The 17,394-nt window shown below is 42.0% G+C and overlaps 1 protein-coding gene across 1 annotated transcript in view; it reads right to left on the bottom strand.

Annotated features, from left to right (window-relative positions):
- The window catches only part of npr2 (natriuretic peptide receptor 2), an 81,450-nt gene extending 64,305 nt beyond the window's left edge, over window positions 1–17,145 (bottom strand). Inside the window, 1 exon segment of the mRNA NM_001104658.1 lies at window positions 16,245–17,145. Within this exon segment, the coding sequence (NP_001098128.1) occupies window positions 16,245–16,962 (718 nt within the window). The 5' untranslated portion in view covers window positions 16,963–17,145.
- Window positions 17,146–17,394: the final 249 nt, after the last annotated feature.

The raw sequence follows: 17,394 nt of genomic DNA, 5'->3' as shown, positions 1-17,394 counted from the left end.
ACTCTCCCACTAGTTTACATCCCCTCACACCCCCAAGCTAACATTAGGGGTGCAACAAAAATAGTGAGCAATTTTAGAGCTATCTAGACCTACAGTTTCGAGCCAGATTCCAGCTCAGACGAGGAAAACAAAAACGTCCATGGATCTGTGTGTCTGTAAGTGGATGGATCACAGCGAAGCGGAGCAGGGAGCTTGTGGCCCGGCCAGCGTATTTTCCACGTCACAAATATGATCATTTCCAAAGATTATTTTTAATTCTGTCCCTGATTCATCCCAATTGGAAATAAAGAAATACTGAGGAACACAGTTTTCTTTATATTTGTCCTCCATCATTACAAAATGCTACAAGAACGTGTTAAAAACTCACAAAAAAACAAATTTTCCTTGGAGTGGGTCTTTAATATCTTCTTTAATGTGAATAGCACCAGGTCCTGCTTGACAGTCAGATCAGCTCATTTCATGCAGCTGGGGCTCTGACTCTTTAATTAGGTTTCTTTATGTTTCCTCACAATCTCACTGATCTGCACAGAAGCTCGCTGTCGTTAAAACAAGTGCAACAATGCTGTGCTCTCACATATCTGAGTGATGCACCAACAGCAAATACTACATAATATACCCTACCTGGTTTTTTATTTTGCTGTGTCTGATTCTAATAAAAGCTTAACTTTAACAACCCTTTGCAGATGAAAAGTAAATGAAAACATGTCAGAGGCGAACCAGAACAGAGCAAAGGCAGAAGTAAATATTGTTTTAGAGGGGATCTGTCCTCTCCTCCGGAGGTAAATACTATTTTTGAGAGCCCCTGACTTCAGACGAGGCAGAAGAAGGATTGCATGTTTAAATATGTGCTGATCTTTAAACTCTCCTAAATCTTTTACCTGATTCTCCTGCGATGCTTACATGCAGCAGGAGGTCATTCTTAAGTTTTAATAAAATAACATTTTCAGAAATATTTTATTTCTTACAAGCTGTGTTTGCCAACAGCAGAAAGACACTTATTCACGACACAATGGGACATAAACATATTCCTCTTATTCTGTGAAGCCGGTGTAGGTACCATGACCGTTCGGCCTGGAACTTCCGTTCAGGGTCCTTTCGACTGACGGTAACGTCACACTACGGTAACCCCACTTGGACAAACTACGTAGCGTCCAGATCTGCTCGGGCTCTACAAATTTTTGTATCTCGTTCCCTTTTGTAACCTAAAGTTATTTTCCCTCATAAATTGTGTCTGACAATATTCTTTGTAAGTTTTACAAAGACATGTCGCCACAATCCGTTTCTTATTCCAGTTTAAGTTCAGCCGTGGCTGAATATGTTGTCAGCACAGCTAAATGTTGTTCTGCCGTGACCGTTCTGCAAATAATAAAGCACTGGGTGCACGGATTAAAAAAACTATAAGCAAACATGCATTCAATAACAATCATAACGTTTAGCACGTTTAGAAGACAATTTCACTTTATGTTGGAGCTGTGTTTGTTTGCAACAGACTTCATAATATTTTCTTCTATGGTAGTATCGTAATTTGTCCAGACCAATCACTATCTGACATGTCATCGGACCAACGTACAGCCAATCATATAATGTGACGTCAGCATTAGTCTCAGGAACCCGAACGGAAGTACCAGGCCCAACGGTTATGGTACCTACACCGGCACGTGCACACACAGGGCCCGACGGGGCACCAACCCTTTTTTGCCTCATTAAAAAGTGCCCTAATGCCCACTTTTTTTAAAGTTCTAATTCATAATTGCAGTCATTAATTCCTGCAAGAGATACGAGACAAAAACGTCAGTTCAAGAACCCCAGAATATTCTATCAAACACATTTTCTAACCCAATACGGCGGTTCTGATCTGCCGCTTGTGCAGTAACAGCTCCACTCGGACTCAAAGAGAGAGAGTGAGTGACAACGAGAGAAACTTCTGTCCCATAGAGAACTGAAGGTTTGAACGAGCTTAAACATGGGTAATATTACAGAAAAACCCTCTCAGCTTCTGCTATTGCCAGACATCAGAGCAGATGGTGCAGGAACAGGAAACTGGGGTCTTGGTACAAAATAAAGCACCGTTGGAATTTTCAAAATAAATTAACTGTATTTAGGGCGAGTTCATAGCTTCCTCACGACGGGTCTGGTACTAAATGTATCTGTTTAATATAAAACTGTCTGCTTAGATTTGCCTTCTTTGATTTCTGTATCGTTCAGAAGTTTCTTAATATTTTGTATTAAAATCTTGCCAAATACAACAAAAGCCTTTTTTTAGAGGATTCGATGCAAAAGAAAGTTTAGCTGTGAATCCCAGTAAAGAATAAGAGTCACATTGGGTGCAGCTGTCAGGAACTGGTCAAAACGTTTAATGAATGAACTTAAACAGCTCAAAAACAGAGGAAGGGATAAAACAGATGACTTGACAATATAAAGCTGAAAACCAGACACTTCTATATACTGAGAACAATTAACAGAAATGAACAGGAACCTGCCATGACTGACAGGGGACAGAACATGACCAAAATCCCCACTGAAAACCAAACTAAACTGCAGAATCCTCAAGAGTTTGATAATAACATGAAGTATTATTAATAATCTCAGTATTCTGGTGATGAAGGATTTTTAAATCTGAGTTTTAAATATTACCATTTGTATTAAAGTTGATTCATGTTTATTATGCCTGAAGCACAACCCTTAACTAAATAGCCTGCAGGGTTTTATTGCTTTGATGTCTTCCAAGTTTGTGATAAAGTGAAAAAACTCATGTTGACAGTACAAAATGACAATTGTATTACTTTCGCCTACACCTGTCTCAAAGCTGAGTATTCATCTATTAGTCCTTTATTTGAAAATTTTACTTATTTACTTCCATGTTGTTTAAAGGACAAAAACTTTTTGGTTTGTTTTTGATGCCATTTTCTGACTTTGAGCCCCTGCCCCTCTAAAATCAAGTGCACATCCCTGCTGTGAAGTTTCCTAGCAACAAACTGACAGGTGAATGTGCCGTAGGACATCAGAGAAGCTGATTCAGTTAAAGAAAATCCAACTCAACGAAAAACCAAGTTCAGGATTTGCTTTGACAGTGTCCGCCCGAAGAATACCATATATACCAAAAATGTCTGCCTGACATCACCCAGGAGGGGCCATGCGTTTGTGTGCACTGACGGAGACATGTGGACCCTCTAATACATATGTGGACTAAAGGATGTGTAAAACATAATGCTAGTATAGTTTCCGCAAAGTGGCAGGAGTTAGTTAGACTTCACCCCTGAGTTGTGGGCAGGACTGTTGGCGGTAAGCCTTTACACCATCCCTTTGTCTACACTCTCTCCCACTAGCTTAGACCCTCTCACAACCCCACGCAAACATTGGCAGTGCAACAAAATGGTGATTGGTGAGCAATATTGGGCCTATCCAGCTGTTCAGTTCTGATGGGGAACAAAGACGTATATGGATTTAGTGTATATAAGTGGATGCATCAGAATGGAGCGGAGCAGGGAGCTTGTGGCCTGCCAGTTGTAGTTTGTATGTAACTCCAAGTTATTTCAAACTGCATTTTTTAATCTTCTCCTGCTTCACTACAATTTCAATAAAGAAACACAGTTTTAATCTTAATTTTCTTTATATGTGTCCTCCATCATCAGAAAATGCTACAAGAGCATGTTAAAAACACCACTTTCATGGAAGAGGGTCTTTAAATAAATCTTCTATTGGTTTCAACCTTTTTTAGATTTCCTATACTGGAACTTTAAGACCATAAGGCCCTCCTAAAATCCTTTAATTTTTTTCAAACATTGACAGTGTGGCCAATAATCCTGTGCACACATACAAAATCTGGTTGTTCTTACTGATCTGGAACCGATTTTCTGTGGAACACGACCCTTAAAAATGTAGAAGTACCACCTTAGTAAACTACGAAGCAGCACTGCTCTGGTGCTAGAGCGCTAAAGGTCATTTTTTCTTTTTTCTTTTGGTGTTTTAGAGAATGGCTTTGTGACTGCTGCTTTTCAAAGGCTGGAAAATATGTATTTTTTTTTTTGTTATTTTTTTTTTAGATTTACTTCAGGCAGCAGTGGATGCAGTTTGTTTTCTTGGAGAGAAACCCAGCTGGGGAGGTTTTGGGTGTTTGCACTACTTCATGAAGAAGTACATTTTACAAAAACTGAGTGTATTGATGGATTTGGCACAAAGCAATGTCAGGAATCTTAGGCCTCATTTACACTGCATGGTTCAAGTGACTCAATTCCGATTTTTTTCCTCTCATGTGACAGATCGGATATGACCGGTGAACGTGTAAGCAGGAAAAAACCTCATGGATTCCGTTTTTTTCTCAGATCCGATTCAGGCCTCATTCATATGTGGTAATAAATCGTATACGAATCGGATACGTGCATTTGCGTGTGCCATGTAAGCAGACAAATCGGATATTCCCCAGTGAATGCGAGTCGTACGTCAGTGACGTCAACTCAGGACACCACCAAGTGAGATCACATGACTTATTAAGGTGCTTTTGTGCGCTGATTTTGCTGTTCGAGGACAGCTGGAGCCCCATCAGCGTGTTACCTTTCAGCCACAGGCTTCAGACCATAGTCGGAAACCGCTGAGTGCACAACCGTCACAAAGCCCTCTCCTCTGCCTCTAACACAGGGCTACAAGCCTGGCCACACTGCTCCTAGCATGTCAGAGTCAGAATGTCTACATTTGGTAGTTTCAGCATTGTATAGTCTAAATGCAAAAATCGGATACGGGTCACTGTTAAAAGATTATGTAAGCGGGTCGGCAAAAAAGTCGGATACAGTCAGAAAATCGGTTTAGGCATCAAGACCTGCAGTGTAAATGCAGCCTTAGACTCCACTGAAAGAAAGCGGTGAGTGTGCATCTGTCTAGATCTGTGTGTGCGTTGAAGGTACAGAGTGGCACAGCAAAGCTTCAGTTTACACTTCTACAATGTTTTTTGAGTGAAGATAAACATTTACAGTGATTTGCAAAGGCAGCTGCTGTGATATTCTTCGGTTTCACTTAACGTTACAGATCAACTTACAGCCGTAGTCGTGTTTACAAATCTTCTCAAGCCCATCTGTATTGCTGTGCATGGAGAAGATTGCTCCTCTTTCTACACGGAAAACCACTTGACATCACTAAAACTGATCTAGTAAGCAGATGGTAAAGGAGCAAAAACGATCTGTTTGTGGGCTTTCTGAACTATGCAAACATGAATGTCAGCGTTCTGACAGACATAACTGTTCATCCGCACCCTTAAAGTCCCACTCCAACCGTCTTTTGATCTATTATAAAAGTGTTCTCTGTGGTCTTTTAACCATAATTGTGCCATTTTTAGCCAAAATCAAAAAAACGAAGAACATAGCTTCTGCAGAGCAGCAGAAGGTAGAAATTCACCTCTGAGTTGTAGGCGGGACCGCCTATATGGCCCCCCCTTCCCTCCCCGTTGCAGAGAGGTAGGTCACTGTTTACATGCGGCCCCAGTAGTTTAAACCCCCTTCAACCACTCAATGTATTGTTTACGGAACAAATACAACATTTTCCAAACTACTTTTTTTTTTGACTGCTACAGATTTATGCCGTTTTGAATAAAGACATACGCAGACATTAATTCTAATCTTTTTTTTTTTATATATGCCAAACCATGTTAAAAACACCAAAAGCTGGATTTTCATCAGAAATGGTGTTTGAGTTATCGCAATTTTTCATTAATTGTATAGTGATTTGTATTATTTGTCGTTATATTAATTAATACAAAAACTTGATAAGAGTATATTTTGTTATATTGCAAAAAAATAGCGAACGAGTTCACCTTTCAGGCAGCCAAAACTCAGCAGTCTCTTCCCCCCCTAGGGCTGTAGCTAATTAACTCACCTGTTCAGCGTTCTATTTAAGTCCAGGTGTGCAGCCGTTCATTCTCTTTCTTACCGCAGCGCTGCATTCTTCGCCCCACCCTCCTCCCCGGCTTCCACCTGTGGGTCCGTTCGGGGTTTCTTACCCTAAAGTTTATGGAAATTATCTCATGGAATTGTACGGAGCCTTATGCCAATCAAAGTTTGTTAATGCCAACTAAGATGTAAATTAAGTATGTGAAAATAAATGTATTCTACTGCAAGAGTTTTGTCTGACTGAAATACCGTTTTTTTTATTCAATACAAAATGCATCTATTTTTAAAACATAGGACATAATTATTTAGAAGAATTTTTAACTTGTCAAACCTTTGTAATGGTTTCTGAAGGTTACTATCTGAGAGACCTTACAGATCAGCCACAGGTTGTTTTCATCCAATGAGAAGAGCCGCTTGACGCTTACATAAGAATTATGTAACTTCCACAGAAAGAAGCTCCAGTGTCTGCTTTAACACGGGAAAGAGCTCAACAACCATTGTCCAATTAAGGTGTTAGTGGATTATTGTCATCATCATCTTTGGAATTTCACCTTTTAGAGTTGGCAAAATGTTCTCTCCATCTAATGGAAATAGAAGCAAAGGATTTTGAGGGGAAATAAAGTATAAATCTGCGAGAGCGGTGCATTTCCAGCACACTTTCATGCAGCTGAATGTCAACAAAAAGCAAAAAAGCAAATCCTCATGAGTGCCGGGGCTGACCTGCTAAAGGACGCCCTTTCTCGTTTGTGTTTACCTCTGCAAGACTCAAAGCAGAGACCCTCTCTTCAGACTGACAGCGTCTTTGCCCGCAGCCTTCACCCTGCCACCTACGCCCTCCTACCGCCGAGTCTCCATGAAAAACCAAGCATTGTTTCCATGCAGAGCGCGGTCAGCAAGGCTGCTGCCAACGCTGGGGAAGGCTCCCAGTTAGCAGACATTTCCTTGCATTATTAGGTGAAGTCAGCTCCGACCTCAGCTCTAATCTCTTCTAACATGGCTGGCAGTGCCAGGCAGTCCTGGACTCCTCCCAAAATAAATGCACGGCACAGCTGGATAAAACATCCCCCAGTGTTGTGGCAGCAGTCTAACTGGATTGGAAGGATCTTTTTTCTCAGCTAATACTTGTGTCTGAACTTTGCTGGTCACCCAAGGAGTTCTATTTTTAAATATTTAAGATTTGAGGGAAACCCACACACTCTGGTCAAATGTTAGCATTTTTCCTATTAAGCTGTGAATTACTAGGATTTTAGGGCCTTAACCACATTTTCTTATTCCATGCTTTACTGTGTGCAGTGAAAATGTAAACCGGGTCAGATAACAGACACAGTATGAGATCAACAACACTCTAGCAACCTTTTATAGAACGATGTTCTTGTTAAAGACAAAATCACAAAAGATCATAGTTTAATGGTTAGGTTAAAAACATAAATCCTTGCTTTACATAAGCTTACCAAATGAGCAACAATGTTAATTAAACTGTTGTTTATCATTTTTAATTTTTGGTTTTTAGTTTCTTCACTTTCAGTTCTCAATTTTTAGTTTTAATTAGGAGTTTTATGTTCCCCCCCCCCCCCAGAGTTGAGCCTAGTTTTAGGCTTGAATCCATTGACTAACGAGGATATGATTGATATCAGGTGACATCATTTCGTCTCAAGAAGCGTCTGTTGTTAGCGCAGACTGTACCATCCCTCTCCATGACGCGTCCAGTGGAGTGAGAATGCTCTCTCATAGGACGCTCTTCTCATTTTTTTCAATTTTTTTACATTTCCTTCAAGTTTACAATATGTACTTTCGAGTCTAAAACAGTTTTCAATTTGTTTTATTTTATTACGATATCTACTTTTCAAATTTACAATCTGTTTTAGCTGATCCTGCTTTAACCCCATATCCTATTGTTCCTCCTAGAAGGCTCCGCCCACTCACCTGTGTTTGCCATGGAGTGCTGCACTGCTGTCTGCATTTAACTGATCATTATTGAGTAGTATTTTAGTCTCACAGTATGAGACTTCAGAGTCTGTGGGTTCTGGTCAATGCAGAGAGCGTTAGTCTGTCTCTTACACCGCTCTGAGGACGGTGTAAGACGGTGAAATTGTTTTTCAACTGAAATGCTTGGGCAAATTTTTCTCTTAGCCTTTATAACACATAAAATTAATTTGGGTTTTCCTAAAAACAACTTTTATACTTTTTAAATCATATCCTTTAAAAAACCTTGATAGTGTAAGTTTGCTTTTGCAAAATTTACCTTGAATTTCAAACAGACCATTATTTTTTTAATATTATAAATGACTGATTATTTAATACATTTTACTTCCATCTTCTCCCTCTTAGCCGGGTTGCAGTCTAAGCAGAGAGGCTCAGACTTCCCCTCTCCACAGAAAACTCCAGTTCTGCAAGAGAAATGCCCCAAGATGCTAGCTGAGAAACATCCCCTCCAGCCCGTCCTGTGTCTTACCTGGGGCTTTTGGGGGCATGCTGGGAATACCTGAGAAAGAGGCATTCAGGAGGCATCTAAAAGGGATGACCAAGCCGCGATCTCAACTGGCCTGTCTCGATATGGAGGAAAGCCTTCAGAGACTTGAGCTCCTGAGTCCTCCTCAGCCTTTGCTGCCTCCTATTCTTTCCATCTGTTGACCTCGGTCGTTTATGTACGGACATTTTTAGGATGATCCTGAGTTTTCTGCTTCTAAAAACTGTTTGAATGTTTTCATTTTTACAGAAATTCAGGTGTTTGGTTAAATTAATGTTAGAGCAATACAAGCACTTTTATTATGTACACTTGAATGTTTCATATGACCATTAAAAAATAGTTTTTTTTTTGGCACAAAACCATTTTAAATGTCATGAAACTTGATACCATTTGAACAGAACTCCATGATATGGATAGTTAATTAAAATATTTGGAGAACAATTCCATTGTTGTTTCATTACATAGATTTGTTGTTTTTTTAATTTTAATAAAATAGAATTGTTGAGAAAATATGTCAGATTTTAATGTTTTAAGAACCAGAAGATTTTCGTGCAGCAGAATGACTTTTGATTCTGTTTTGGAAAGGTCTAAAAGAGGATGGGGAAAATCACCACTAAAGAAGAAGTGTGTAAGAATGCAGTTTGAGGGTCCGAAAAATGTCCTTCATGATCATTTATTCATTGAAGAATTGTGTATAGGGAGGGGGCAAAGCTTGTCCAAAGAAACACTCCAAGTATTGCCCCTGCTTATGGGTGTGTCTAGTGCTGTGTTTTCACAGAGTCCATATCTACCTGTCCTGTTTTTGTAGAATATGGAGTGTAATTTGAACCTGCTTTTAACAGGCCGCATTATTGTTTCACTCTTTGAGGAACATTGTCCTAAAGTTCTACTTCTGGTCTTTTTTTTTCTCCTTAAAGTATAGCTTACATATTGATTTTTATGATCTAAACTAATCAAATATGACGGTTAGTGCTCCATTTGTGCCTTCTGTGCTTTCACTTTAGAAAAATAAATGTTATACGTGATTATATATTAAACCGTATGACAGTATACCACAATGTTTGCTGTTTTTTTTTTTTTTAGAAAAAACATTCCTATTTTTCTTTTCTTTTTCTTTCTTTTTTTATTTTCTATTCCCTTTTATCAATTAAATGTTAAAGAATCACACACAAGAATCAACCACAGATTATCTTTGGATATATTGTAAAGCCATTCCCAGTGGTCTTTTAATTATGAATATGCCATTTTCAGCCAAATTTCTAAACACCTGTTATTTCTATAGGGAAGTCTCTGCATCTTTGCTTAGACTGCTGCCCCTGCAACCCCATCCCAGATGAGCAGAAGAAGATGGATGGATGGATGTTATTTCTGGGACATAGTTTCTGCAGAGGGGCAGGAGTTCATCAGAAATTCATCTCTGAGTCATGGTTGGGACCGTCGGGAAGGAGAGTTTTTGGAGCTCTCAGAACATTTTCTGTTTTTTATACTGGGTCATGAGGAAAACCCAGTGCTCCTCAGAGAAGATTATCAGTCATTTTTCCCACATAGGGACTAATTATCTTTCCATTTTTATAAGTTAAAAGCTTGTTGCGGGGTTTGTTAGTTCTCAAATTTGACCCTTTTCTTTTATAAATGGTGTTTTATGAATCAGTCCCAAAGAAGAAAACAGATTAATGTGAAGTTCACAAAGTGTTCTCAGTGTGAAGCTGAATGTTTAACTATTCTCATGCTCGTCTTTCTCTGTCTCTTTGTTTGCTAGAAGCAGCCCCAGGCTCTTTTCCACTCTGTGGTTACACCAGTGATGTGTGGCTCTGCGCTTTTTCTATCGACCAAAAGAGAACATGTAAAAGCAGCGTGCTCCTCATCTGATCTCATCTTATTGAATCTGCTTTACAATAATGGAGCTTCATCAGATGGACAAAATAATGAAAAAAGGAGCCGCAGCCTGATGAAGGGCATGCATGGAGAGGGGGGGACACATTTTACCGGCAGACACGTTCCCTATCTGTTGCATTAACAGACAGAAGAGCATGGACCTGAAGCGCTGCATGTCTGTGCGCTGAGAGAAGACGCCGTTTTCATCCAAAAATGCATGCAGATCATTTTGTCTTTTAAACTGAATCTCACTGCTTTGGTTCTGGATTTTCTTTATCCTCTCATGGACTTTCACTTGAGTTCCAAAATTGTTTTGGATTATTTCTTCTAAAAGCTGCTGACTGAATTTGCTTTCCTTTCTGTTTTTCCTCCATTGCTGGTTTTCATGCAGTGAGTCCTATGAGTGCAGTGGAATGCCGCTCGGGTCAAAGCTGAGGAGGTCCAAACACGGGAACATTTCACTTCATCCAAGAAAACCTCAGGAGCTTTGTCACGGTAGAATCAAACAGCATTTTGTTGAATTACACGCACTATTGAGTGCTGCCACAAACGCTATGTGGAGAATGGACTTTCTTGCAGTTAGAACTTAAAAGTGGTCACAGTTCTCAAATCCATTCTGCAGCATTGAGCATTCAAGACACTTTTTGGGTTGTTTTTAACACTGAATAACTCTCCATAGTGCTGTTTTTTCTCTGTTTCCTTCATCTGAGTCCCTCACATCGCAGGCTGAAACGACCCAATTCCGATCTTTTCAAATGCGACCGCCGTTTGACCGGCCAGGCCACATGAATCTGACTCGTACGTCATCAAAACGCTACAAACGTCTTAATTCTGCGTTGAAGTAGGCGGGAACTACAACATAAACAACAACCATGGCGGACGATGCTGCTGAGACCAGTCAGTGGAAGGGAAGCGAGGTCACCGAATGGATTCATATTTGGGGTGACAGCTCTATTCAGGCGGTTTTTGAAAATATTTCCAGAGAAATGGCCGTGCGTGGTGTTGAACCTTTCCCGCGATGACTTTTTTTCCTTTCCGACCGTGGTCAGAAGCGCGGGGGAGACCTTCTCCAGGGCCGAAGGCGGATCCTCCTTTGGAGTTCACTTCCCCGTTCAGACCCTCAGATTCTCCAGAGTGGGTTAATAAAGAGTCAATCGCATTTATTCTGGGGGAAACCTTCTTTTATTACCGCTCTCCTTCCTCCCACACACAACATGAATGCGCGCCTCCACTTCCCCCCCTCATTCCCTACTGCGCTGCACGAGCTCTCTCCTCTCTCTTACACACACGCGTGCGGTCCCAGCACATACACATCCCCATTCCACAACAGTAGGTACAGACGATCCCGGTCCCAATGCCTTCTTAAAATGAGAAGATTGTAATTGTGCTGGCTCCTTTGTGAAAATAAATGTATTAATGCAAAAAGAGCTCCGCTGTTGACAACACTGTTGTTGACATCCATTGTTACCGTTAGCTACTTCCGCAAACAACGAGTGATGTTGTTCACCGTTGAGTACTCTTCTGCGCATGCGGGTCACTTCAAGGTCATTTCACGGTCACACAGGAGATCAAAAGTTCGGATTTAATTGGAAATGTGAACGGCCTGCCAAAAAAATCAGATTTTTTCAAAAAATCGGAGTTGAGCATTAAGCCCTGCAGTGTGAATGAGCCTATGTTATGCTGGGGGTTAGGGAAGTACCCAGGCGCAGAGAGGAGCAGGCGGCAAGGAAACCAAAAGCGTGACACCCTGCCCTTAGCCTCCAGTCACAGCTACTTAGGAGGCATTTAGGAATTATCAACTGTGAGGGTCCCAGCGGTTTCCCATCACCCACTGCTTTACGCTTCATGATGAAGGCAATGCAAATTAAAAAAAACGCCTTTGAGACCCTTTCCGATGAAAAAATGCCTTTCTGAGTGTTTCTTTATTCAAATCATTTGTGAATCAGGAGCAGACCAAAACTGCAGTTTGAAAAAGATTTAAGATGCAGAAAATACGCTGGGTAGTAGGGTTGTGCCGATGGACGATATCATCGTCCATCGTGATGGGTGACTGACATCCCGATAGAGAGACCACCATCGTGATGCCACGCCCCCGCCACGTTGCGCGTCGACACCATAAGCCGCGGTTACATCTACAAAATATCTTGATGGGATCAATGGTCGGATTAGAATCCAACCGTGTACATGGGCCCAGAAAAATGTTTTCAGAATATAAAAACGTTCACTAAGGTCACACTTTCCGTCGGAATAAATCATTCGCACATGCGCAGTAGGGTTTGAAAACCGGAAGACTATAAATTCCGCCAAGCGGCTTTTTTTTTTCAAACTTTATTGAATGTAACAATTCAATACAAAACAATGTTAAACAGCGCCGAGCGGCTATATACATTGACATGTCAGCTCGGTAAAATACGAGATGATCTTCTAAACGTGCTTTTAATAATGTTACGGTTATTATGAAACACTGTTCGCTCATCATTTGAATTTTAATCTGTGTGGTCAGTGCTTTTTCTGAACGAAGCCAGGATTAGCAGTATGCTAACACGGGCTAACAACATTAGCTTTGGGTGGTGCTGCTTGCTGGCTGCACGTAAACATGTAAGAATAACATCAGCCTTTATTTAGTCGGGACACGACTGGAAACACAAATCCGCGTGATTGTTTGAATGTTTTCTAAGGACTGAGCGACATTTCTGCTTTGAAGCTCAAACCGCTGTGTGTGCTGACGATCCGAGCTGTGCTCAGACACACACTTTTAGACCCGGTTCTGAGTTCGGTTGCTCGTTCCCCTAGAGCTGCGGGACGGATCGCAGTCTTAAATCTCCCACACATACCGCTCATGTAACAAAGCACCCCCCCCCCTTCCCCTCAAACACAAAGCTGTAAGTCCGCGCTCCGCCGGTCCACTTCACTAGTGAAGTGCGGGAGCGGACTACTTCTTTTCTATTTTGTTTTTTACTTTTTTTGTTAAAGTCACTTCCCTCAGTTTATACTGGATCATCGCGGATTAGTCATTAGTTGGGAAATAAAATGAAAAAAGCAAAAAAACGAATAGCAGTTATATAAGAATGAAAAATGTAAAAATACCCCCCCCCCCCCCCCCCCGACGATGTCATCGTCCATCCCGATGGTTGACAGCAAACATCGTCAACGGCCAATTTAAGGGACATCGCCCAACCCTACTGGGTAGGCAACAGTCTCCCTGCTCTGCTCCCTTCTGATGCATCCACGTGCAGACAAATAGATCCATGTACGACTTTGTTTTCCTCGTCTGAGCTGGAATCTGGATCACAACTGTACGACTGGATATCTATACAATATTGATCACTATTATTGTTGCACGAGTAATGTTAGGTTGGATGTGTAAGGATCTGCAAGCTAACAGGAGAGAGAGTAAACAGATGGGTGATGGGAAGTGGGTAATGCCCCACGCCGACAGTCCTGACCACAACTCAGAGGTGAATCTCTAATGAACTCCTCCCACTCTGCAGAAACTATGTCCTAGAAAACAACACGTTTTTTTTTTTTTTGGCTTAAAACGTCATAGTCATAATTGAAGACCACTTAGAATGCTTTGAAAATCGATCAAAAGATGACCAGAGTGGGACTTTAACATACAGATGAGACCCAGCCTCCACAGATTGACATTTGCATCATGAGGATCTGCTCACAAACAGCTGAAGCTGCAGAAATGTGTGCAGGAGCCATTTGGCTTCTGAATGCGCCTGTGTTCGTGCAGCTTGAATAAATCTTTGTTTGTCGTACAAACACAGCAGAGTGATTTCCTGTTTGTTTTGGGGAAAACTAAACAGCTTCAGACTTGTTTAGTTCAGACTGAATGCAGGCGGTTCTGCTGAAACTCATTATATTTGCCTGTTTGCCTCTAACTTTCTAAGAAGAGTTTTAATCAAAATCTACTGTCCCACTTTTTAAATTTACTTTTTTTATCACTTTGAATTCGAAATGCTGAATACCACATCAGTTTTTTACTAAACTGTAGTTTTTGATTTTTTAATACAGAGGGAAAGATATTTCCTCCATTCAGCCATAATTGAAAGGAAAGAAAAAACACGTTAAGTATTATTATTATTGTTATTATTGTTTGTATTTACATTTTCTTTCAGCATTTTTTTCTGTGGGTTTGGAGTTCAAAGCTGAAGCAGAAACAGAACCTCTTCCTCATGTTGAAGCTCAGATTCTGCTGCTGGTTGTAGAAACGTTTCCTCCTTTGTGGGCACTGATAGAGACTCTTCATTAAGTACATCCTCAGAATTTACACTTTTCTGCTCTGTAAAACAGAGATTTTATGTCTGTCAAACACGAAACAAACTGATGAGTGTTTTAGCTGCAGCTGTCAGTCTACTTTATTGATCTCCACCACAGTTTCCATGGTGTTCTGTGCTTCTGTCACTCTGAAAAGAGACTTGGTTGTTTTTACAGCTGAGGAATATTGTAGATTATTGTGTTTTTGGGGAGAAACGTTTGCTCTGAAAAGCAGAAAAAAGCCTGGTGAAACAGGAAAGGTCAACTGCTCTTCAGAATGTGACAAACATGTTTGTCTTTTTGTTCTTCAAAGAGTGAAAGTTCAGGACAGTGGAGACAAACCAGAGCTAGACAAGCTGTCATGGAAAATCGTGGAAGTGTTTCCATGTGCAGACTCAACACAGTTAAGGGGTTTTCACGCACAAGCAAGCAACTGAACCCTCAGATTCCATGACCCCCAGTTCACTGCAGTAGACCCCTAATTCAGTAGTAGGGGGGCGGGGGCCGCAGGCTGCCCTTCCTAATGCTGAGCTTCCCCTTCATTCCCTTCACAGCAACAACAGATTTAAATATTTAGAAACCGTTTGTCTCACCCGAAACCACAACTCGAAATGATCCACTGAGTGAAAGCAGATTTTCAGTAAGTATCAATCGCAGATTTGAGCTGCTTCCAAAATAAATTCTTCCCAGTTCTTGGTAGAAAAAAGGCTGCCTGGCTGTGCATGATGTCAAAGCTCAGCAGCAGCTCTGCGCTTTGAGACATTCACACCTGTGAAACACCAGAAAGGTGAAGCTTTAGAGGGAAACCTCCAGGAGGAGGAAATGACTCCAAAACATTTTTTTTTTTAAAAGGTTCAGACTCAATCTTTTTTCAGTTGAAAGTAGATTGAAATTAATATTTCATTTTGAACTTGTTTGGGCAAACGTTCTTCATCTTAACCTTCCAGCACAGAAACATTGAGCAGCTTTGATCCTGAATATGATTCCGATTCAGTTTACATACAAATAGGCCTCTTGCACTTTTAACACAGCTGACACAATTCTAAAATTGTGTTTAGATGTATTTGATAACGATTCAGTTCTAAAAGATACGAGTCCAGGAGAAAATAATTCCTGGATTTTCAAGGAAACCTTAAAATAGAATTTTAAAAACTCGTGGTTTGTTGATTTTCAGCTTCTCAAGTGTGCAAAAAATGCATCAAAAACTCTCTGAGTTTTTAAAACCCAACAAATGCATCCAGCCAGTTTTGGAGGCACGTGCCACTCTTGAATTTGCGTGCGTAAAAAAAGCGCAGGTGGAGGTCCGCGCGCAATGATGAAGCTGCTGCTGGCAGCAGCGAGGAGGACGCACAGCAAACACAAAAGAGGGCTGTGTCAGGACCCCCGGAATACTCACGCGGACTAAAAACCCACCACCCACAATGTCTGTAGAAAAACCTGACGGTGACTCCAAGAATGAAACAATCAGTCCTGCGAAACATCATCTACGCATTGTGTTTTCATTTTTGGTTATCTGAACTGTCAAGCTGTTCCGAACGAACGCGGCGCGCTGGAGAGTTTCCCGCAGACCGGATCCTCCATCCATTAACGCAATCTAGTTTCCAGCTGCTTTAGCTCCAGATAATCTCACGCGCTTCCGACAGTAGTTGTAAAGAACCACTGAAGCAGAAATCTGCAGAAACTTTATTATAATCAGTATTATTATTATTAAGGTGTGGTTGTTTCACTCACTCAGGCTGTGTCATATTGGTGCGTAAACTTACTTCTTCCGTTCTCCTTAATGAAAGAAACCAGCTCCTTGTAGTCCTGTTCGTTCGTGTACGGCCGCGCCGACACGGTCATGTTCATTTCGTCCTTCAGGTTCATGAAAATTCCCTCAGAGAGAAAGTAGTGCGGCCGGTCGTCCTGTTTCAGGTCGTAGAAGATGACTACGGCCCGGGACGTCCAGTTGAACTGCGTGTGCAGCACGTTGACGAAGGCCCCCAGCTTAGTGGTGGACGGCCCGATGCGCACTATTGTCTTGTACTCATCCAGCTTCTCGAAGCCGTAAGCGGGTCCTCCGGCTGTGATCAGCGGGAGCTTCCAGTGAGACACGAAGCGCCCCACGGAGGCCAGCGGGTACACGCACCCGGGTCCGAAGAAAACATCTGGGCGGCTGTAAAGTTTGGCGTCCACGACCACCACCTGCGCTCGGCTCTCTGCGCACGAGCCTGGCGCGGCGGGGTTCTCCGTGCTGTAGTTGAGAATGGTGATGGTGTGCCCGAGCAGCAGCTTGTGTTTGGTGTGCAGATCCTCCTGCGCCATGAGCAGGGCCGGGAACACGCGCGGCAGAGCCCACGGGTACTTGTGATAGTTGTCCGGAAGCATGACCGCCGCGGTGATGTTACTTCTGCAGCCGGGCAGGAGGCAAAAGCACAGCGCCACGAACAGACAGCATCCCAACGCGCCTCTGCATCCCATTCTCTGTCCAGGGAGCGGCATGGAGAGGACACTCGACCGTCTTGAAGCTCTGCGGCTGACTGGACGGTTTTCTGCTTCAAAAGTCGCACAAATGCGTCATGCTGTCACGCCAAGGCGCGCGTGAGTCTCCGCTGTGTAAGTCCACGCGAATGAAGTTCCGAAGCGCAGCGTGGTTTCCGCAGAGGTGGCCCCTCGGAGAGTGATAACAGCCGTCCAAACGAGAGTAACTTCACTGTGCGCCGCGCCGCTCGGCCCCCACACGTCATGCGCTGCACAGTGTCCCTCAACAGTAAATCCCACCCCGGGAAGGATTTCAGTTCCTCTGAAATTTTACAGCTTTGAAGTGTAACACAGACATTTCTGAGTGTTTTCATTTGTTGGACTTTTGTGGCAGATTTGAGACAAATTGAGACTTTATTTTCCAAAACCAGACCTACATCTTTGTTTCTCCGA

The sequence above is a fragment of the Oryzias latipes genome, chromosome 12, assembly GCF_053564925.1.
Source record: "Oryzias latipes strain Hd-rR chromosome 12, Olatipes_Hd-rR_3.1".
Taxonomy (NCBI): domain Eukaryota; kingdom Metazoa; phylum Chordata; class Actinopteri; order Beloniformes; family Adrianichthyidae; genus Oryzias; species Oryzias latipes.
This window is presented reverse-complemented; position numbering and strand designations above follow the sequence as displayed.